Source organism: Siphateles boraxobius, unplaced genomic scaffold (assembly GCF_051911475.1).
Source record: "Siphateles boraxobius isolate OS27281-9 unplaced genomic scaffold, OSU_SipBor_1 46, whole genome shotgun sequence".
Taxonomy (NCBI): Eukaryota; Metazoa; Chordata; class Actinopteri; order Cypriniformes; family Leuciscidae; genus Siphateles; species Siphateles boraxobius.
In genome coordinates, this window is record NW_027509097.1 from 14233770 (window position 1) to 14257500 (window position 23731).

General features: G+C 35.7%; 2 protein-coding genes across 3 annotated transcripts in view; both read left to right on the forward strand.

Moving 5' to 3' along the window:
- The first annotated feature begins 708 nt into the window (after window positions 1-708).
- Window positions 709-21757, forward strand: arhgef15b (Rho guanine nucleotide exchange factor 15b). The gene is made up of 16 exons (XM_077200982.1): window positions 709-1271; window positions 4031-4517; window positions 10585-11322; window positions 11984-12035; window positions 12152-12219; window positions 12389-12642; window positions 13229-13389; window positions 13731-13883; window positions 13999-14128; window positions 15523-15597; window positions 16110-16202; window positions 16365-16519; window positions 16725-16889; window positions 18787-18872; window positions 19025-19129; window positions 20597-21757. Exons 2-16 carry the CDS (start codon window positions 4118-4120, stop codon window positions 20758-20760), a joined length of 2799 nt encoding a protein of 932 aa, XP_077057097.1. The 5' UTR covers window positions 709-1271; window positions 4031-4117; the 3' UTR covers window positions 20761-21757.
- Window positions 21758-22769: 1012 nt separating this feature from the next.
- Window positions 22770-23731, forward strand: part of nsfb (N-ethylmaleimide-sensitive factor b) — a 23670-nt gene continuing 22708 nt past the window's right edge. The window contains exon 1 of one of the 2 annotated variants that reach the window (XM_077200973.1): window positions 22770-22886. In XM_077200973.1, the coding sequence (XP_077057088.1) occupies window positions 22875-22886 (12 nt within the window). In that variant the 5' untranslated portion in view covers window positions 22770-22874. The remainder of the gene's footprint in view (window positions 22887-23731) is intronic. The other variant, XM_077200972.1, reaches the window with a different exon arrangement.

The window sequence follows — 23731 nt, forward strand, 5'->3', positions numbered from 1 at the left end:
AATTTCAGGTTTATCACTGTAGAATTAAAAAAAAATCCTGTCCTTTTTGTGGTGTATATTTTAACAAATGTATGTATGTCCTTATTTTTTTTACATATTTGACTTAAAGTAGGCTATATCATTATGTCCTTGCCATTATATAAATTACATTTGATAAATTCCCCTCATTCCTCTAGTTCAGAAGAACAAATCAGTCAAATTTGTGATTAGATTGTGGAACAAAACAATTATAAATTTTGGGCACAAATTATTTTGTATTTGCAGGGTTAAAAACAAAACATTCAGGATTTGCATTCGCCCCACCTGTTTTTCAAAATAAAAGACTGTCAGAGAATGTTCGTGTTAAACTAATTTTAAAGCCTGTCTTTAAAAAAGTCACTAAATAATATCTTTATGAACAATATTTTATAGCAGTTCTCACAGCTAGTATACACTACTACAGCTATGTACCCTGTTTATTATTTTGTTTGTGTATTAAACCGTTTTGCTCATGGAAAAACGGGCATTTGGTTTAATGATTTTTATATTGTGCAAACTGTATTCAATCTTCTAACCCTAAACCTATCCACCACAGCAAACTGCATTTTTACTTTTTCAAAAAACATCACCTGTATGATTTATAAGATGTTTTTCCACATAGGGGCCAAAAATGTACCACAGGACAAGGATTTCGGATATTGCCATCTTTGTCCCCATAACGTTCAATAGGGTATTCCTGAACCACACACAAACACACACACACACACACACACACACACACACACACACACACACAGAGAGAGAGAGAGAGAAAGAGAGAGAGAGAGAGAGAGAGAGAGAGCTCTCCGTTGGGTGGCAGCCAAAGAGGGGTGTGCTGTGCAGGCAGGAATGGGATGAGATGGATTGGGATGGGAGGAGGGGTATGCACTAATCACACGGTCCCTGTCCGGCTGTTTCTACACACATGCTCACGAGCAGGAAAACAAAGAGCCAGAGATGCGCGTGGATTTACCGGAGAGGACAACAAAAGAGGAAAGACGAAAGTAACGTCTTCGGAGTAAGACGAAATCCGCACGGATATGAAGTTCGCTTAGGAATGTGGCGATCTGTTGCTGTCATTTTAAAGAAATGTATTAACATGGATGTCTGTGAAACTATTATGTGTCCATATGCACTGTGAGAGTTACCCCACGCGACTCAAATGTTTTTGTTTTTATGAGGAAATTTACTCTGGACACATTTCAGCAATTCTTTTTTATTAATGGATTATATAAGAAAGTGAGACACATTTGGTGAGTAATCTGTGTAAGACAGTTATTAATTGTAATCAACTCCTCAACTGTGAATGTACTGCATCTTAGCTAGTGCTGTTTACCATTGTCAGATATATAAAATTATTGCCTACTAAATTAATGACAGGTTCAGTGGTTACATCATGTTGCATTAACACCATTCAGTTTTCACAGCAGATCCTTGTCAGTCATGTGAACAACATAGGAGTATTTACTTTTGGATTGTAATGTTGATTATTTCATTAGCATATTTTTACCATATTTTTTTCCAATCTTTTTTCTATTCTTCTATTTTTTTTTATATACAGGCTGTTGCAAATAGTGTGTGTGTGTGTGTGTGTTAAATGTTTCTTATGTATATCACAACATCCCAGTGTATCTAAGGAATTTGGAAGCAAAGCCAAGGTTCACAACAGGAAAGGAAAGGAGGATTCCGATCCCAAGATTGTTTATAGATTGGAGGGGAAGTGTCATGTACACATTTTTGGAAAAAACTGACCATCAGGGAATACTTTGGTGTCCTGTTGTTTGAGGGGATGTTTACTGTAGTTTAAAATATCAGGAGTAACAATTAAGAAGCATTATCACCCTTTTAATTGTAAACAATTTACCCTTTATATTTCACCCCATGGGAAAGTGTTTCTTTTTTGCATTGTGGAATGTTGAGCTTTGTATGTTTAGGATATCAAATTCGAGCACACTAAAACCTGACAGACCTGCTGAGTTTGTCTGAGGGGTGTGAGTCTAGTGAAGTCAGTTTTACAACCTGAATTGTTGATACGGGAAATCTTTTTGACACACCCTTTCCCTTATAACATTCTCAGAATGGATTTATTCCTGGCCAAGAAAGTTATGCTAATCAACTTATTAAAAAGGTTTTGTTTAGTTGTTCACAAGGGGGAAATAACCATAAAACGATAAACCACTAATTGTGTGGTTTTAATCCCATAAGACATGCATAGTCTTTTGGAATCAGAAGGGGTCAAAGTAAACGGTTCTTACTGTAAATGACATGCAAGCACATTTCAAGCATATTTCTAATATGCTGTTTCATGTCTGAGTGGAAGTTCATCTCATATTTTATTCAAAAGTCTAACTGTTGCCTGTAAGAGCAAAGTCCAATGCAGTTGAACCTGTACTGTGTGAAGTAATTCCAGAACAAAGATCATTGTGCTTTTTATTTTATTAAATGAGTTACTAGATGTTAATCATCACTTCAAATGTTTTTATAGTTCTAACGACTTAATAATGTTGCAATTACAACCTAGGGATATGAAACTGAAAGAATAAAAACTAGAGCTGGACGATATGTTGTTATATCAGTTATTTGCTGATATTACAGATTTTTCTTAAATTTATCGTATTGGCAATTTTGATTTGTACTTTTTAGATTACCATCATCTAATGTTTATGTTTAATCTTTAAAAACACGAATAATTTAATAACAGTGTTAAATGTGTTAAAACATTATTTTTTATACTGTATATTACAATATAGTGATCTCCAAATTAATTAACGTTCAGCATTTAAAATGATTACTCTTGCTTTTAAGTTTTTTAAATTTATTTGGACCTCTTAAAGGGTTAGTTCACCCAAAAATGAAAATTAAGTCATTAATTACTCACCCCCATGCTGTACCAACCCCGTAAGACCTTCGTTCATCTTCGGAACACAAATGAAGATATTTTTGATTAAATCTGAGAGGTGGATCACTGCTACATAGGCTGCCAGAGGGAATGAAACTTGACGGCCCAGAAAGTCATTAAAGAAAATGTTTAAATATTCCATGTGCCTACAGTGGCTCAACTATAAGTTTATCAAGCGACGAGAATACTTTTTTCCCGAAAAAAAAAACATAATAACGACTTTATTCGACTATTCCTTTTCTTCCTTGTGGGCCTGAGACGAGAGTTCAAGAGATTTCCACGACGCATGCGCGAGAACTGAGAAGAGAACGTTCTTCTTCTAATACTTCTTGTTCAGTTCTCGCGCATGCGTCGTGGAAATCTCTTGAACTCTCGTCTCAGGCCCACAAGGAATGAAAAGGAATAGTCGAATAAAGTCGTTATTATGTTTTTTTTTTTTTCGGAAAAAAAGTAGTCTCGTCGCTTGATAAACTTATAGTTGAGCCACTGTAGGCACATGGAATATTTAAACATGTTCTTTAATGACTTTCTGGGCCGTCAAGTTTCATTCCCTCTGGCAGCCTATGTAGCAGTGATCCACCTCTCAGATTTAATCAAAAATATCTTCATTTGTGTTCCGAAGATGAACGAAGGTCTTACGGGGTTGGTACAGCATGGGGGTGAGTAATTAATGACTTAATTTTCATTTTTGGGTGAACTAACCCTTTAATGTTTAATCAAATTGTCATATCTGGATCTTGCCATGAAAACCACCATTTCTTCCGGTGATGTATGCAGGACTTCTCCAATCATTTCAACGGCTTAAACCCCGTCCCTGAAAGTTCATGTTTCGAGTTCAATACACAACCTATGGCATATTTTTTCGATAACCTGTTACACTCTGATGTATGCCACAATATTGCAGAAACAATCTGTTGCTACGTCTGTTTCATCAAGACTTTCATCTTCCCCATTTGTAGACCATAACTTCAAAATAAATATAAGTTCAGCAGTATCAGACAGAATTGTAATATCTCTAATGAAAACACTACAGTGTCAGATGATCTGGGATTGGTCAACTGATGGAAAAAGATGCATCAGTCATATGTAAACCTTTATTGTTTGTTACCACAGGTTGAAGATTGAAGGCCCTGGCTGACCCTGCTGCCTGGCCTCATATTGGCCAGGTTGCTTTGGTTTAAAACATCCAAACCAGTTAAGATGTCTACTCAAGAGTCTCCACATCTGCCTCCGAAACCTGAGGTTAAACAAAGACCCCCGGTTCCCACCAAGCGCTCCAATAATACCTCAGACACCTCATCAGTGGAAGGAGCAGCCTCACAGAGCTCTGGGAATGTCAAAAATATAGTCAGCAAATTCAACCAGCCTGAGTCTAAGATTCCAGCTGAAGATACAGCAAAGAGCACCAGCGTAGAACGGAGACTACAAAGACCTCCTGCAATTAAGCCCAGGCGCAAAACGAGAAGTTCGTCCCTCTCCAGCGCTGACAGGGCACCTCCTCTGCCTCCAAAGACAAGGCAAAACAGTGGACAGCAAGACGAGGTGGACAGCCAAGAGAGACAAGAAGGAACATCGAGTGCTGTTGATGGAGGCCGATCAGGTACAGTGAATTTACTTTCATTTTCAGGAACTTTTTACCTACTTCTGTGGAATATCTATGCTTGTTTTCTAGGAATTTTCTTTCTCAAAGTTCAGTCACAAAGTTAGTGGTCGACCGATAGTTGCCAGTTTTTAATGATCCATTTCAGTTATTCAGCATACTGAAAATCTGCATTTAAACAAGTCTTTAAAATACCTGTTAAACATTTCCATAAACTTTGGCGAATACAGCTGAAGAGCGCATTGTATCCTCTACAAGAACACATACTCTTTGCATGATTTCTGTGTGAATGATCCAAGCCGTGTGAATTGGAGGACTTTGGCTGTCATTAGACATGCACGAGCAAGCAACTTCACACTATACTGCGCAATACCCAAGTGCTGTCACGTCATGTGTACTGTGTTTAGTGTTCATGTGTAAATTTTGGCCGATACTAATAATTCTTTATATTTGAAAGCCGACAACCAATATATATATATATATATATATATATATATATATATATTGGTGATTACAAAAACAAAAGTCTTACCATTAAAATCCATTTCCCAAGCACACAATTGTAATTTTCTCAGTGTCATTTTATGTACTGTAGCTTATATGACAGACTTGCGCAGCACATGTTGCACTTAACTGTATTTTACTTTTTTGAAGTGGTTCCAATCATTTTTCACGCAATTCAAAATCATTATGGCGAACAGCGCACATCTGAAGTGTCTCAGCTGAAGGGAATAATCCATTATTTATCGGCTTTAATATCAGCCAAATTTTCTTATTGGGCCGATACCGATAACCTTAAAAACGAACATTTATCAGACGATACTGATTTGGTGGCCGATATATCGTGCATCCTTAAAATTGATACATTTTCCAAAAATTAAATTGCTATTATTTTAGTAAATATTATGTCAAATAAATAAATATAATTGCAATCCTTGTTATTTTTACTATGATTACATTAAATAGTCTGATATTATATATATCTGCTTTGTATCGGCCATCGGCCACCCTTCTCTCTAAAATATTGGCATCAGCATCGGCACCAAAAATATCCTTATCGGTCACCACTTTATGACACAAATAGCTACAAACTAAAACAATAAAGACGTTTTGTAACTGGTACAACATTCAAGCATCATAAAAGTATTTACATCTATAGTCATTGTAACCTTCTGTGTGTTTGATTGCTGTGAAATGCTTGCTGTGAAATGCTCGAACTCTTTACAGTTTGGTGGATTCTGATTGGCTGTCAGTGTTTTTATTATTCATCAGCTTGAAAAAATCATTCTGAAAGTGATTCCAATGATATCGTTTCTCTGTGCTGTTACCTTTATTGTTGTGGTGTGGACTCTGCTATTCTTTTACATTTAGAACGATTTTTAGAACTATACCTTTATCGTTATAGTTGTCGTCCTTGGTGTGAACGGGCCTTAAGGCATAAAACTAGATAAAGAGAAATAAATAAAGACAAGGAGAAACACGCCGAACAAGTATAGCGTTTGCAGGGTTGAATTAACGGCAGCAGCTACTAAACTCATATTTTAATCAGCTTTAATGTGATCTTCATCTCAGTGGGTGTTGTGAGGATAAACTCTGCTGCTCTTGTGTTGCTGGTAATCTTGGAAAGATCGGAATCTAAATTGCTAGTTTGGTTTTTACTACATAGCTTTGTGTGTGTGTGACACATTTCAGAAATGCAAGTCATTTGTGTTACATACAGTAGTGCTTAAGTCAGTTTCAGTTTCTAATTAAAACCCCAACTTTCTTGAACTTGGATTTTGTTTAGTTTTTTAATTCACCGAACCATGATTCAGGCACATCTGAGGTAATTTTTTTGGTTGTTGTTTGGTAAGTCAGTGGGATTATAGTGTGTGTGTGTTGTCTGCTGAACACACAGACAGATGGGGTGTAGGGGATAAAAGAACCCCCCTTGGAAACAATTACATTAAAATCTACATTACCGTTTAAAAGTTTGGGGACGATAAGATTTGTAAATGTCTTTTGCTTATGCTCACCAAGGCTGCATTTATTTGATTAAAATTTAATGTATACTTGCTAAATAAAAGTATTAATTTCCATTAAAAAATCTTACGACCCCACACTTTTGAACAGTAGTGTATATATCTATTTGATTGAAAATTATTTCAGAAAATGTTTGTGACATTCCTGAGTGAGCTGCAGAAGATTGCATACTATACACAACTATATGTAACTGTATTCAAACACTTTGAAGTCAAACCTTTATTTGTATAGTGTATTTTTCACAATACATATTAGGGATGAACAGTATGACTAAAATCTTGCATCATGGTAATTTGAATACTACCTTAATGGTGTTTATATATAGTTAGTTTTGGTGGAAACCCTGGTTTCTGAAATTTACTTTTTTTTGGAACTTGATGCACTTAAAATCAAAACAAAAGAATATGTCTGGCATCTGACGCAAAACTCATTAAGCTCATTAAACTGATTTTAAAAAAAAGGAACAGCAAAGACTTTTACATTGTTACAAAAGATATTCTATCTTAAAAAATGTATCACCGTTTCCACAAAAATGGAAAAAATGTATCTTTGCAAAACTGTTTTAAACTGATAATAATAATAATAAATGTTTCTTGATCAGCAAATCAGCATATTTGAATGGTTTCTGAAAGATCATGTGAGTAATGATGCTGAAAATCCTGCCTGTTATCACAGGAACAAAGGACTTTTTAAATATATTAAAATAGAAAATAGTTACTTTAAATGATAATAATATTTCATAAAAGTATTTATTTTTACTGTATTTTTTTTACTGTATATATATTTTAACTATTTTTTATCAAATAAATACAGTCTTCGTCAGCATAAGACAAAAACGTAAACATTTAAAAAATATATATTTAAATTGGATAAATATGATCAGGATTGTATATAAATTTGATATAACATATTCATATGAACACGTTATTACATTTAGTTAGTAAGACTGATTAAATTATAGATGTCAGCCTCACTTAAGGCCTTTTGTTTTGGATTTAATACTGAGAGAATGTGCCCTGAACACTCGTTTAAGAGCCATATAGGGAAAAACTTGACCTTCTTTTGTTTTTACTTCCTTAACATTCCTGTTGGACATAATCTGAAAATGTAATGTATTGTTCATAAAACTCTTTTACAGTGACAATTATGTTAACTGGGCTAGTGTGACTTGGAGGCTTAGAAATAACATGTAAAGTGGCCTTTATGTGAGAATTGGGGTAATAAATCACAGTTCCACCCTTAACCTGACATACACGTTCAACTAGTTCAGTTTCCAAGAGAGAGAGTTTCTAGCAGGTCAGTCACCGGTGTAGTGAAATGGCAGAAGGGCTAAAACGAGCATTTGGGAAGATCAGGCAAAATGTATTTGAGGCTATTGAAGAGCTGCGGGCTAAGGAAGGGGAGGAGGGACAGACACAGCGCAAAGGTTCCATGCAGAAGTTGACGGCACTGATAACGGCAGGCTCAAAGGCCGAGGTGGAAGAATCAAAGCAGAAGAAGGGATCAAAAAGAGGTGGTAATCAAAAATCTTTAATACCCTGGAGGATATGAAGCTTTTCGGGAACAACCTGACATTTAGAGTATTCCAGTGGCATACAGTCATGGTGCTACTAAGGCTTGTAGATCAGAATATGGTCAAATGTACTTTATTAACTGATATATATCACCATACTTCTCCAGTTAATAATCATAGAACATTAAGACTATACATTTTTATTACAAGTTTTTTTTTTAAATGTTTGAATATGCAAATGAGGCATTATATGATTTAAAAATGCACTTGTTTGCATATATGTCCACAACAGAAATCTGAACATTGAAAAGCCAGGTTCAAAAATTCTTGTTTGGTTTTGTTGATATACCAGAGTTCAAGTTTATTTATTATTATTTACTGAAGGGATTTTTGGATATCTGTTTTTACAACTCCATTGTTAACAGCCAGAATTTTTTTTTAACATGTTTTTAGGAATACAATTTGATATAAATTAGGCAAATGTTTAAACGGAAACCTGTAAAAACATTTGGAATATAGATTGAATAAAACTGTAAAGTTTGGTGTATGTAAGTGCTAGTGAAATGGACATTTCTTGTTTAGTGCATGAGAAAAAAAAACACTTTGAGAAAACTGCCTTTAAAGATTTACAAAATTTACATTTGTGTAATAAACACTTAAATGTGTGTTTTGGATATTTTCTTTCCAGTAGACTGAAAGAAGAGAAATATCCCAAAATTGACCAGTGCTTTTTGCCTGTAGTATCTTGCCTTAATTCATAAATAGACCTCAGTCAGGTTAGACGCCATATTGAATTTAAAGTAGATGAAAATGAGGCTGTGAGGGATAGACGTACAGTCTTTACAATGGCACGACTGTGTATTGGTCCTAGATCACATAATTTTCACAGCTCACAACTTTTAAAACTGTTTTATGGAGTTGTTGTCTACTGAAAGTTTTCCAGAAAGACATTTTGTCACCTGAGCAATTGGCATGTTGTTAAACAGCAGTAAAATCCATTGAACGCTCTGTATTCTATCCCTCACAGCCTCAAATTCATTCTTGTCAAAAATTTAATTTGGCGCTACCAAGGTCTATACAATCCATTTTTTGCCGTGTCGCACCACAAATCATTTTATGACCTGAACTAACCTGCTTCAGAGGATGTACAGTACTGTGCAAAAGTCTTAGGTACGTTAGTATTTTCACCAAAAAAAAGGTTTTAAGCCAGTTATTTTTTCTTTTGCTGTAGTAAGTAGGAAATATCAGTTTACATTTCCAAACATTCCTTTTGCCATTAATTGTAATAATTCAGTGAGATTTTTATATGCAATATAAAAAATGCTAACGTACCTAAAACTTTTGCACAGTACTGTATATCACAGTAAAAAACAAATCCTGGCAGCTGTAGTTGCCAGAATAATTCTGTAAAAAATGCAGTACAAATTTAAACATATTTAGAGAACAACCTGTAAATTTTACAGTATAAAACTGTACTTTACAAACAAGAAAATTGCAATTTAAAGTGGTAAATCCAACAACGCACACTGCCACTAAAATCTATTTTGTAGGTTTTTACTCAACCACCATAATTATGTAGGTGTTAAAAGAGGAAGCCACATGAAGAATCATAAAGAAGTTCATCACAAGTAGCCTTTCCACAAGCTGAATTATATTAGTATACAGAAGGTGAACAGAGTCATTCATGCAAACACAGAACACCATCATGGTAACACATGACATGACACTAAAATAATGCAATTAACATTCATTAAACAACAGAAGATGTAACATAAAACCCAAATGTGCATAACTGATAACAAAAACTTCACACAGGGAATTCTGGGAATGTCAGTTTACAGTTTCACTGTAAATTATAATTTGCCTTTTTTACTTCTAAAAACGGTACATTTTAACAGTATTTTACTGTAAAAATTACAATGAAATGTCCTGGTAGAACTTACCCTTCTCCATTATGATATCAAGACAGTCATATCATCCTGACGTTTGTGAAATATTTCAGAATGATTTTTAGTACTGAAATTAAAGACACTCATTATACAAAGGTTGTTTTTAAGTCACTGTATGAATTGCATTTTTAATGTATTTCTGAAAACAATTAATTGATTGTACAGCAGAACCTGATTTCACCAAGTATTTGTTCTTGCATCAACATCTTTGTTGATCCTGGATCAACATTCCAATCAACCAATCAGATTTTAGGGACAAGTTTACAGTTTATGTCAAGTTTAGGCTTGCAAACAGGTTTAGGTGGTTCTACATCAGTGTTATTCATTTATAATTTCCCTCTGACTTTAGATATACTGTAATTTATGGGTAGGGTTAGGTTCAGGGGTAGGGATATGGTTAGGATTGAATTTTCCGATAGGAATGTTGTTCCAGGATCAACAAAATATGTTGAACCAGGAACACGTCTAACTCGGCAAAATCAGGACGTGCGATTGGACAAATTAGCATCATGTTTTTGACCCAACTTCATGTTGGAATTTGCAGGAGAGCCTAACCCTGACCATAATCCATGTCCTCCTCTAGCTCCCGATGGAAAAGAAGGCGGCAAACTGCAAGCAGATCAAGATTCTAGCCCTGTTCCAGAGCATCAGTGTGAGAAGAACTGCGGCTGTATGTGTCACCTGCAGAGGCCTGGCATGAAGCTTGTGTGGGTTCCAATAAGTCAGCAAGATGAGGAAGAGGGTGAGGATGAGGAGATCGAATTCAGTGACACGGAGTATCAGAATGAAAGAGCAGGAGAGGACGGAAAAGAAGAAATAAGGTCATCAAATAAGGAAGCAGAGTCTTTAAGTGAGCCATTACCTAAAGGTGAGAACAAGAACGAGGAACCGCAAATTAAAAAAGACAAGTTTCTGGAGGCTCGTAACCTAATAGAGCAGCAGCTGAGGAGGAAATCAGACCCTGGACCTCCGACATTGATCGCCTCTGTTGTCCAATTTCCCCAGACTCCTCCAAACGTCTCCATAGCCCAGTCTTTGGAGGTGCCGGAGGAGTCCATTTATGACACTAGCCTGGAGGTGGTCACTCCACCTAGACCTCAAAAGGGGCCGGCCACTGTAACAAGCAAGGACACCCCTCCAGTCGTTCCTCCCAGAATGCCTTTAGAGAACAGGTGTCCGCCTCGCATTATTCTGCCTCTGCAGCCCTTTAACAAATGCAGCCCACCTGGCAGTCCTCGACTACAAAGAACTCCACCACCACCACCAGCCAAGACCTATGAGAACGGAAGACGCCTCAGCAGTTATTCTCTCAAGTCTATAGGTACAGAAAAACTTTGAAAGTCAGCATGAAATCAAAATAGGCCCTATTTACATTCTTCAAGGGATAAATTTAAAATTATGTCATAAACCCTCATGTTGTTCCCAACAGTCTTGTTTTAGTATTATGTACTATTTGTATATATTATATAGTATTTATTAGTATTTTGAATTAGCTTTTTTAATATATTTTTCGTTTTCAATTAAGCTTTAGTTATTTGTTATTTGCTTGTGGCATTTGTTAATATTATTATAATCATTATTATTTTAATATTTCTATTTAGCTTTAATTTATTTCTATATCAGCTTTAGTTTTAGCAATGTTTGCACTTCAATTTAAATTAATTTTATTTCAGTTAGTTATATTTGTCATTTTCATATTAGGTTTTTTAATCTAATATTTATATTTTATAACTTTATTTCTGTTAACTAAAACCATTTTAACAGTTTTTCTTTTAGTTTTTGTTTCCACGCCTGTATGACTGACTTTCTTCTTCAGAACCAATTCTTTCAACACCCACTTTTCAATCCTGATCGATAAAATCAAGTCCTGTTACATTTTCACTCAGAAATGCTTCTTAATACAGAAGTAAAGAAGGTGTTTGCAGCCTTTTATTAAGTGAATTTAGTGTCTGTTTTATGGTACTTAATTGTTTCTTCAACAGATGAGAATGACAGTGAAGGGGCTGATGGGGAAAAATGTGGATCCAATGAGAAGTATTTTCTTTACCTTTCATCCCTCAAACAGTTTCTGCTCTCTTAAGGTTTAATATTGTAGTGTCACAGCTGTCATATGTGTCTTTACTTTGTGTGCAACTCAATTTGTCTTCCAGATCCAGGCCTCCACGAGTCCTCCCACGTCGCAAACAGTCTCTTGACTTGGAAGATGGGATGTCTGAGGGTATCATTTTTTTCCCAGATTTTATACATCATCAAGAAAATGTTGAAAGACAGACCTCATGCATGTTTACAAAAAAAAAACACTATTGAGAAATTGTACAGTCCAATAAAACAAAGAATAAATGATGTCTTCAACTACAATTTAATGCCATGTTTTGTGATCCTTGCAGAGCTGTATCAGTTTTACACAGAAACATTTATACACAAGGAGATCAGGAGGACAGTATGTCGCAACATCAGTAAGACCAGCATAGACTTCCAGATGGACACACACCTCACTGACAGCCCAGAAAGAGGAGAGAAAGGTTCCAGATCCACTAACATTCCAATTCTAAAGCAGAACAATTTATGGCGAGACCAGCCAGCGGTACGAGACAGTGGTGTCCTGCAAACGCTAAGCCCAGAGGAGTGCAAGTATCAAGAGGTGAGCAGAAATCCTCAGTGCATGTGCTATAAAACTCAGAGAAGAACACGCACTTCTGGGAAGAGCAAGTGCTGAGTTTGAGGTTATGATTATGGAGTATGGAAGAAGTAGGATTATGGAAGAATTGTGTTTGGAAATATGGAAAATGTGATTTGAATGGAAAAGAGAAGAAAGAAAGGATGGAAATGATGGGAAAGGAACTTCTGGAAGTAGGGAGAGGGTGAATCTCACGAAAGCTGAATAATATATGTATATGTATGCATATATTGTATATATTTATATTATATTTTTAGGGGTAGTGTTCCAAATAACTTCAATATGCCGGAATTATTGATAGTCCTAACATGCCTTAATGCAAAATATTTGTTTCTTTTGATTTTAAGATTAAATGTGACCAGAATGAGACAGCGTGCCCAAATTAAAAGTGTAGTAAAGAATAAAGAAGATGATAATAACGAAGAATAACAATAAAGTTGATAATAAGAGTGAATGTAAAAAAAACGGAGCTATAAAGATTTCACATTTTGTTGAGAAAGACTAAATTGCATTTAAATAACATCTATATGCTTCCATTTTCTGTGTGCAGAGCATGTTTGAGGTGATTACATCAGAAATGTCATATTTGCGCTCTCTGCGTGTGTTAACGGAGCATTTTATGGAGTCAAGTGACTTGAATGACACTCTCATTATCATGGACAAAAAAACCCTCTTCTCAAACATCCTGCGCATCCAAGAGGTCAGCGAGAGGTGAGTGCCTGTGTGTGTGAAATGAAGACATTTTACAGTTTAGGTTTGCTGAAACAGCACTGCCTGATCCCCACAAATTAGTTGTGTTTGTTTACATGAACCCCAAAGACTATATTTGGGATATGCATTTGCCAGGTGTAACCCATCAGAATTTGCTGAGGCAGCGTTTGATATTAATTAAATTAATCCAAGTAGAAAACGATTAAAAATGAACTCTCAGGATAAATCCATCATCAATTAATAGTATAATGCTCTGGTAATGCAGTGTAGCCTGTAAAACAAGATACTGTACAGCAGTCACAAACATCCATTCGTAAATTCATATGACATTTTTTTCGCAGGTTTCTGAAGGACCTGGTGGAACGTGTAGATGAGTGCATTATCATTTCTGACATCTGTGATATCATCCACTATCATTCCCAACATCATTTCCCTGCATATATTGACTATGTTCGAAATCAGATTTATCAGGAAAAGACCTACAGTAATCTAATGTAAGAAATTCATACGTCAACACACAAGCAAGGGCATTTCAAACTATATAATTTGTTCTCATCCATTAAAATGTTTAAATCACTCACTTATTCTTTTGCCTAATATCTATCACAGGCAAACTAACACTCAGTTTGCGGCCGTTATCACCCGACTGCAGGAGTCGCCCAAGTGTCAACGACTGCCCTTCATGTCCTTCCTGTTGCTGCCCTTCCAGCGAATCACACGCATTAAAATGCTCATCGAGGTGGGGGAATAATTCACATAGGCCCTTTTTACATCTGGTATTAAGATGCAATTTGGTCGATCGGATCACAAGTGAACGACGCTAAATACAGGTGTAAACAGGGTCTAAAAGGTTTTGAGCTTGTCCACTTTTGACGACGTCCAGTGGTGGTCGAAGGCCCTATTTCCACATGGTTATAAGATGCGTTTTGGTTGATTGAATCACAAGTGGACGAGAGAGACACGTTTACACCTGGCATTTTAATCCATCTCGTTTGTCCACTTTTGACCGCTTCTATACTGATTACTTCGAGGGGAGGGTCTATGGACAGGTCCCTTTGCTTCCGTCAAATTTAAATGGCGTTAAAATGTTTTCACCCGGATTGGTAGTGTCTAATGCATTCGAACAGCCGCAAGAAGACCACCTACTGATCTAATGCGTAAACATTATGGGAAGCGCGCTAGCCAGACGGGATTTGAACTTTGTTGGCTGAACACCCAAGTTTGGTTTGAAGACTAAAACTGTACGAAGCACTATGTTCTCTCACCATTCCTGATTTCTAACATGCACTCACAGCGTTCGCCGTGGTCTTGTGGCTTTTAGAGCAGAAACGAAAGCTGATGATCTCCGTATGTTTTTCCGTTGTCTCTGTGCGTGTTCAATATGTAAATTGCGCAAACTTATTTTGTCCATTAGATTGAAAGATTTGAAGAAAAAAAAAACGTACATTTACCTGCCTATAGACCCTACAAAAAAAATCAGGACAGACATGGTTGAAAGTGGACAAAAGAGATGGGTTAAAACACCATGTATAAACAAGTATGTGTCTCCCTCGTCTACATGTGATCCGATCGACCAAAACTCATCTTAATACCAGGTGTAAACACAGGGCCATAAGGAATGTTGGAATTCTTCTTCAACAAAGTAAAGGCTTTTTTTAATGTTACAAAAGATTTCAAATCAGCTGTTTCAAATGAATGCTGTGTCTTTTGAACTTTCTATTCATCAAATAATCCAGAAAATTATTACAGTTTCCACAAAAATATTAAGCAGCACTAAACATTTTCAACATAGATTAGATGGTAATAATAAATGTTTGTTGAGCAGCAAATCAGAATATTAACTGAAGACTGATGATGCTGAAAATTCAGCTTTGCCATCACAGGAATAAATTACATTTCAATATTAAAAGATAAAATAATTATTTTAAATTTCAGTAATATTTCCAATTTTTTAACCATCGTTTTTGATCAAATAGAGCATTGAGGAGCATAAGAAAATATAAAAAAAATATTTTTTTTTTGTTTCTCCACGTGGGTTGCAAGGCAATCCTTATAATCAAGTAGAGTTATCTTAAAGTGATCGAGGTAAAATGAATGCAATCTAGATGTTTAAATATCCCTTTTTTTCATCAGAACATCCTGAAGAGAACGGCCGTTGGGGCGGATAAGGAACAAACTGCATCAAAAGCTCATGACTCTGTGTCTAAGGTAAACATCCCAAGATCACAGTAAATGATGGACCCTGTTTTTTCCTCTCATTATAAAGTCACTTTATTACATTGTTCCATGATCAAACTAGACCTCATTGTACCCAATATAGCCTATTAGAGAGGAAGATAAATGGAAAAGTGAGCAAGGATGAGGGGAAAGAGGGGGAGAGAGTGGAACACAAGGTTAAATGCGGGTCAGGTCACTAGAAATTAAGTTTCAGATTATATAAGCCTGCCATATTTTTTATTGAGTCAAAGATAACTAACAAGGTGGATTTTATAGCATTTTATAGAATTAGAGAAATAAAGAACATTGAGTCTCTCGTTTATTTTCTTCCATTTTTATGAAAGAACCAAAATAGGTCTTGTTTAATATGTCTGAAATGTTATTATGCATGCAGATTCTTTCGTCTCCATGGAAAGAATGTTTTGTTATAGCTGCGTATTGTTTATGTTTTTTTGATGTTGTCAGATGTGATCTTAAATAACTTGTCACGCACATCCTCACAGATAATTGAAGAATGTAATACTCAAGTTGGAAAAATGAAGCAGATGGAGGAACTGATTCAGATTAATGGTATTCTGGAGTTTGACAAATTAAAGGTGAGCTATACTGATTAATGTTATAAATATATATATATTTTTTAATGTTTTAAAATCCTCTTTGCATAAAATATTTATTTAGAATATTTTCTATATAGAATATTTATTTGTCTATATATTTATTTGTTTAAATATTGTCTCATCTTTGAATCATTTATTCAGGCAGTGCCAATTATATCTCAAACACGTCACTTGGAGAAACGAGGAGAGGTGCAGGAAATAAACAGAGGAGGAACTTTCTTGAACCTCCGCCCAAAATTCAGCCTGGTCTACCTCTTTCTCTTCAACGACCTGCTTGTTATTGCAAGCAAGAAAAGGTAGAAAGCTGAAAAACCTGTCTGTGTTATGGCTTTACTCTGTTTTTTTAGGATTACAAAACACTGCAAACAAGTACATTCTATTAATTATCCTTTACTAAAAGTAACACACCTGTTTGCATTTACCGTGGATGTTTAATTAATCCCGTTGTTTCTGAATCAGACTCAACTCATTTATTTCTACCTTTCTTTCTCTGTGCTGCAGTTCTGAGCGGTATGTAGTCCTTGATCACGCGCATCGCTCCCTGGTCCAGGTGCAGCCTTTTAGGGAGGACACAGCTGTCCCCAGCCTGGAGCACTGCTTCTGTCTGACCCTGCTGGAGAATCACCAGGGACGCCTGATGGAGAGAGTTATGAAAGCTCCCACACAGTGCGTGAAATTATAAAAAAACCATATGCTTTTCATTTTACTCATCCGTGATTTATGTTCATTGCTCTGTTATGTTTTGAAGCCATATGCTCATTTTTAAGAGAAGTAATTTTCTGTTGGTATTTTGCACAGTACACTACTGTTGGGGTAGTGAACACATGCTTACCAAGGCTATATTTATTTGATCAAAAAAAGGGTAAAACAGTAATATAAAATAGCTTTAAAATGATTTATTTTTAAATATTTGAATATATTCAAAGCTGAATTTTCAGCCTCATGCTGATTTGTTGCTCAAGCAACATGTTTTATTATTATAATCAATGTTAAAAACAGCTGTGCTGTTTAAAGAATTTCAGGATTCTTTGATGAATAGAACATTTTATATTAGAATAGAAATCGTTTGTAAAATTAAAAATGTCTTTACTATCACTTTTGCTCAATTTAATATCTAAATTACGGCTATCCTAATTTCTAATGGCAAATTGTTCCACAACCGTGTTTTTGTTCCTATTGTTGTTCCCGTCCCAAATTGTCCCTAACCACAGAAAATGCTCGATCCCCTCTGCGTTTGAGTCTGGAATGTGGGACTAATAACAGGTTCTTATCGCTTGATCTCAGACTTCTAAAAGGAGTATATGGTTGCAGCAGTTCAGATAGATAAGGCTGCATAAACAACCATCCATTCAATATGATTTTTTTTCTTCTCTTTCTTTCACTATATATGCACTATATACAATAGTATTATCACCACACCTCTTAATAATTAAATTAAGTTATAACAGTTATTCAATTATTCAATGTTTCAATTAGACCCATTACCACATATGTATAAAATCAAGCACCTATCTATGCAGTCTGCATTTACAAACATGTGTGGAAAAAAGGGTCATTCTGAAGAGCTCAGTAAATCCAAGCATAGTATTGGTGATAGGATGCCACCTTTGGAATAAGTCAGAAATGTAATTCCTGCTAGATATTCAACAATCAACTGCTGATTCCATAGCTGAAGAGTTTGAAACTTCCACTGCCATTAATATCGACACAAAAATTGTGCGGCGGGAGCTTCATGGAATGGGTTTCCATGGCCAGGCAGCAGCATGAAAGCCTCTCATTACCAAGTACAATGCCAAGCGTCAGATGCAATGGTGTAAAGCACGGTGCCACTGGACTCTGGAGCAGTGAAAACCTGTTCTGTGGAGTGATTAATCACGCTTCTCTGTTGGTAGAGTCTGGGTTTGACAGATGCCTGGAGAACCTTACTGACTGCATTGGGCCAACTGTAGAGTTTGGCGGGGCGGTTTTTCAGGGGTTGGGCTAGTCTTCCTACTATTAGTAAAAGGAAACTTAATGCTTCAGTTTACCAAGACATTTTGGACAATTCTATGCTTCCAACTTTGTGGGAACAGTTTGGGGAAGTCCCTTTTCTTTTCCAGTGTGACTGTCCCCTGGTGCACAATGCAAGATCTGTAAAGACATGGTCAGATAAGTATGGTGTGGAAGAAATTGACTGACCCACACAGAGCCCTGACCTCAACCCCATCGAACACATTTGGGATGAACTGGAAAGCAGTTTGCGAGCCAGGCCTTCTCATCCAACATCAGTGCCTGACGTCACAAATGCTCTACTGGATAAACGGGCAACAATTCCCACAGAAACACTCTGAAATCTTATGGAAAGCCTTCCCAGAAGATTGGAAACTGTAACAGCTGTAAAGAGGGGAATGTCTTTTTATTTAGAATGCAACGTCATTACAGTGTAATGGTCAGGTGCCCCAATATAATTCATATAGTGGATATATAATATAGTGGCATATTTCAGATTGTTTCCAGGGTTATATAAGGATGTATGCTGGTTTTAAAGCTGTATAGGTCATTTCTTTTTTTTCTCTTCAATCAGATCTGACCTTCACAGGTGGTTGGCAGCATTCCCGAATCCTGATGGCACCAGCAATGATCAAGAAGAAGTCATATATGAAGACTGGGGTAAGAGTGGGTGCTTATTTCAGCTCAGGATTATACTCATGTGAGCAATATGACAACATGTTAGTGCTTGCCTTTGATTTTCCTGGTAATCATGTTCACTTCTCTCTTCAGATCAGTTTCTTTCTAATCACATGGGTGTTTTTGTGTGTCAGATTGCCCTCAGGTGCAGTGTGTGCAGCGATATGTGGCAAATCAAGCTGATGAACTAAATCTGGAGCCCACGGAGATCATCAATGTTGTGCGCAAAACCAACGAAGGTGTGTCACACTCTGGGCCGGATTAATAATAGGGCTAGGCAGTTTATTATCATAGTATATTAATTATTCAGAATATTCAAAAATATCTATTATTTGTTTCTCTTCTTTATTTATTCCTTAATTTATTTATTTATTCCAATTTAAAGGCCCTTACCCCAGCAAAACATTAATGGAGAAAACAAGTGGCTGAATGGGCTGAATTTTAGCCCCATTCCAGCCTTGATGATTCTCCTCTTCTAAGGACAGAAAGAAGACCTTGAAACTATTTAAAGTAAACACCTTAAGGCAAACATATGTGTAAAAGTTGTTTCTATTTGAAACCTGTTTGCTTTGACCATATCTGGTGTTTAAGGGATAGTTTACCCAAAAATTCAAATTAACCCATGATTTACTCACCCTCATGTTATCCTGGGTGTATATGACATTTTTCTTTCAGACGAATACAATCGGAGTTATATTAAAAAATGTCCTGGCTCTTCCAAGCTTTATAATGGCAGTGAATTGCTGTTTCTGTTTTGAAGTCCATATAAGTGCATCTATCCATCATAAAAGAACTCCACACTGCTCCAGAGGGGTTAATAAAGGGCTTCTGAAGCGAAGCGATGAATTAAAAAAATATCCATATTTAATAAAGTAAATTAACTAGCTTCCGGCCAAACGAACATACGGATTCCACTTAACTCTAAGCGCGACTTATATGAGTAATGCGACGTACTGCTGATATTTACGCTACGCCATGATTCACTACGCTACTTCAGATATCACAAGTTGCGTAAGTTGCGCTGTAGGCGTAAGTAGACTGCGTGTTGCAGTTTGGCCGGAAGCTAGAAGTTTGCTTTGTAAAGTGTTAAATATGAATATTTTTCTTACACGAACTCATCGCTTCGCTTCAGAAGGCCTTTATTAACCCCCCCCCCGTAGCAGTGTGGATCACTTTTATGATGGATACATGCACTTTTATGGACTTCAAAACAGAAACAGCCATTCACTGCCATTATAAAGCTTTGAAGAGCCAGGACATTTTTTAATATAACTCCGATTGTGTTCGTCTGAAAGAAGAATGTCATATACACCTAGAATGACTTGAGGGTGAATAAATCATGGGCTGCTTTTCATTTTTGGGTGAACTATCCCTTTAATGCATTTATGCTCTTAATGTGTTGTAGCCTGGAATATATATATATATTTTACATAGAGATACAATACATTGTATCACTGTGTGTGTGTGTGTTAAAGATATGATTTTTAACAAAAAATACTAATTATTTCTGCGGAAGAAAACGTTGTGGCACCAAGATAGGCTACTATGAAGGCCAGGGGGCCCTTGGGTTTGCTATATAGCCCTATGTGTTATTAATGCGGGCCTGGTCACACTATACCTTCCATTCATTAGAAGTGCATCTGGCATGTTTAAATGTTACAACTTGTTTTTTGTTCATTCATCTTATCTCTTCTTGCCTTCCATAGGATTGTATGAGGGGATCCGTTTATCTGATGGACAGAAAGGATGGTTTCCTGTAGCAAACGTACTGGAAATCACCAATGAGCATGTGCGACGGCGTAACCTCCGAGAACGCTACCGTGTTATCCAGGCTGCTGGTGTTGTTGCCAAGACTCGGACTATGCCATAGCCTAAGAGAACTGCAGATTGTAAATACTCTGTTAAACTATAGACCTTGACTGTGCTGAAGTGTTTTGATCTCCCTCAAACAACCTTTTTATGATCAGAAATAATCTGTTGGAATTTTAAACAAAGAACATGGCAAAATCAGTGCTGTATGGCTTGACTTTGTACAACACAAAAGCCGCTTTGGCACTTGTTTACCTAAATCTCATTTACAGTATGTCTGTTTTGTTCTAATGTTCAGTTGTCTGGGATCATAACATGGAATGTACATGGAATGAGATTCATAAATAAGTGTGCTTTTGTGTTTGAGACTATGCGTGCTTGTAATATTTAGCACTTCTTTCAAGAATGTTGAACTACTGAAATTCCAATTGAGCAGAGCAGGTGGGTTGGTATCACATGATAAAATGTCACATGATCTGATTGGTAGGTCAGTACAAAATATCACATGCTTTGAACAAGACGAGTCCTGTATGGCTAGTCTTTAGTTTTAATGGAAGCATTGTGTACAATTCAGCTTGTCTACTATTAACAAAAATGCTGTGGTACATTAAAATGAACAAAGTTTTTATTTAGTTTACTGTACATTTGAACTTGTAGAAGAAAAAAGATCCAACTCAATTATAAAAAATGTCTTTGCATAGGCTTTTTTTTTTGGTCATTTACTCACCCCCATGTCCTTCCTTGTCTTTTGTGCAACACAAAAAAGATGTTATTCTAAATGTAAATAAGCATTCTGCCCAACATGAAGGTGAGTAAATGATGACAGAAATCTTTTTAAGAAATCTTTTTAAGAGTGTCATTATCTGCTGCAGATAACATTGTTCTAAGTCAAGGCTAACTTCTCGGAAAAAGACATGTTCCGCTGTGTGTACACACTTTCTCTGTATGTGGAATGCTCCACTAAAGCCACACCTCTTGTTTTGTGTGACTGTTTGTATGTGGGAGTGGGAGTTGGTGTAAATAAACATTAAACTTGTTTTTGATGTAAAAAAAAAAAAGTGATATAGTTTTTATTGCGAGTAGGCGAGGGGGTCTGTATAACCCCCAAGTTTAACTTTGGAGAACAAAAAGAGATCTATTTTTAACCCTGCATAGCTCAGTATATGGAATAATATATATATATATATATATATATATATATATATATATATATATATATATATATATTTATTATTATTATTATTATTATTATTATTATTATTATTATTATTATTGAACCATTAGACAAATTATATATATATAAAAAAAATCTAAAATAAATAATGCAATGCAATACAATGATGGTAGAGAGATTTTGAGGACCCCCTTCGGAAAAGAGATGCTTCATCTCAAGGGTCAAGGAGGTTATCCAAACAATAAAATTTCAAATTTACAAATGTTCCTCAAAAGACTGTTGTATAATTTACATTTTAACACGATTTTTCTAAAAATGGAAAATAAAGTAAACTTAAGTTGCTTCAGTCCAGTAAATGATCATCTTGAAATATTAATGACAAAATAAGTTATATTGTAAAAGATGTCACAGCAAATAGACTCGTGTACCACGACCTCTGAAGGTGGGCATTTTTGTAGTATGATCTATCAAACAGATCATGAGGCACGAGGAAGAATATGTCTGATCTAGTTGATAATTCAAAGGCTATATAAATTCATGGTTAGAAATTCATATTCCTCTGGCGCCATCTAATGGACAATGTGCATTTATAATTCCAATTTTAAGCGCTATAATTAGAGTATTTTGAAGCGACAAACACTTTTATTTCTCTCTCAGATTAATCCTGTAAGAAGATGCTCAGTTAGTTAATTCCTACTAAAGACCAATGACAGAGCAAACATGAGACGGTTAGTGTTCATAAATGTACTTATAACAAATAAAATGTGGTTATTGTGATCACCAAATTAATACAAAATATTGTCTATAATTGTTTGTATAAAGTTTGTTGTAATTAAATGCTATTCTAATTACAATATTTTGAAAAAACGTTAGTGCTTTTATTTTGGTGGGTTTTCGCTTCCGGTTTGACGTTCGTGTCATTGCTGAGAGCGGTCGCTGGGGGCAGCGTCTAGTTGTGTTACTCTTGCAGAATTTCTCTTGATCACCTGATAAACACAAAAATGGCTGGCCGGGTAAGTATTTATTTATGATTTAAGTCGATTTGGAGTCGCACATAAATAACCCATAATTTCGTGAGCATTCTCAGCAGACACAAAGCTGAGCTCCATTCATACGTGTTGCGTTTGCACACGTCATTCACATTCATGCAGTACCGGAAGACGAGTTCCACATCTCATGACTTTTCAGTGAAACAAAACTTCATGCACTGTTTTGAACACGACATTTACGGGGCATTTAAAGTTTCTCACGACATCTGTGCTTTCTTTAAACCAGTTTGAAGAGTGTCTATGGCGAAGTGCGTGTTGATATAAATGTGGCTGCTGTCATTACAGATGATTGAAATAAAGAGTGAATGAGAGTTCATATTATGATAAATAAATGCTTTTTGACAGACAGCAAGGATATTGATTCGTGAATATTCAACTACCTAAATCAATATATGGAATAAAAAAACATAGGCTTTAGTTTGACACATATATTGTATAAATGTATAGCCTAGCCTTGAACGTACAGCGGTCTGCAGTGTTATATCGTTTTCGTTGTTTGAAATGAAATATAAAAGTAAAACATAAATGTTTGATGAAAAACTGAAATGTTGCCTTAACCAACTGAAATAAAATAATTACTAAAATGACTAAAACTGAAAATAAATAAAGTACAATAGAAAAATAAATAGAATAGAATAAATATAATTTTTTAAATAAAAAAGATAATACGAAGTGCATAACAATAATGTAAACTACTAAAACGTAAACTAAAAATAAAAGCTTAAATTCAAAGTATTTAATAATTTTCAAATATCTCTAAAATGGTGCTAGATCCTAGGTCAAATGTAATTTCTATTTATAAAATGTGT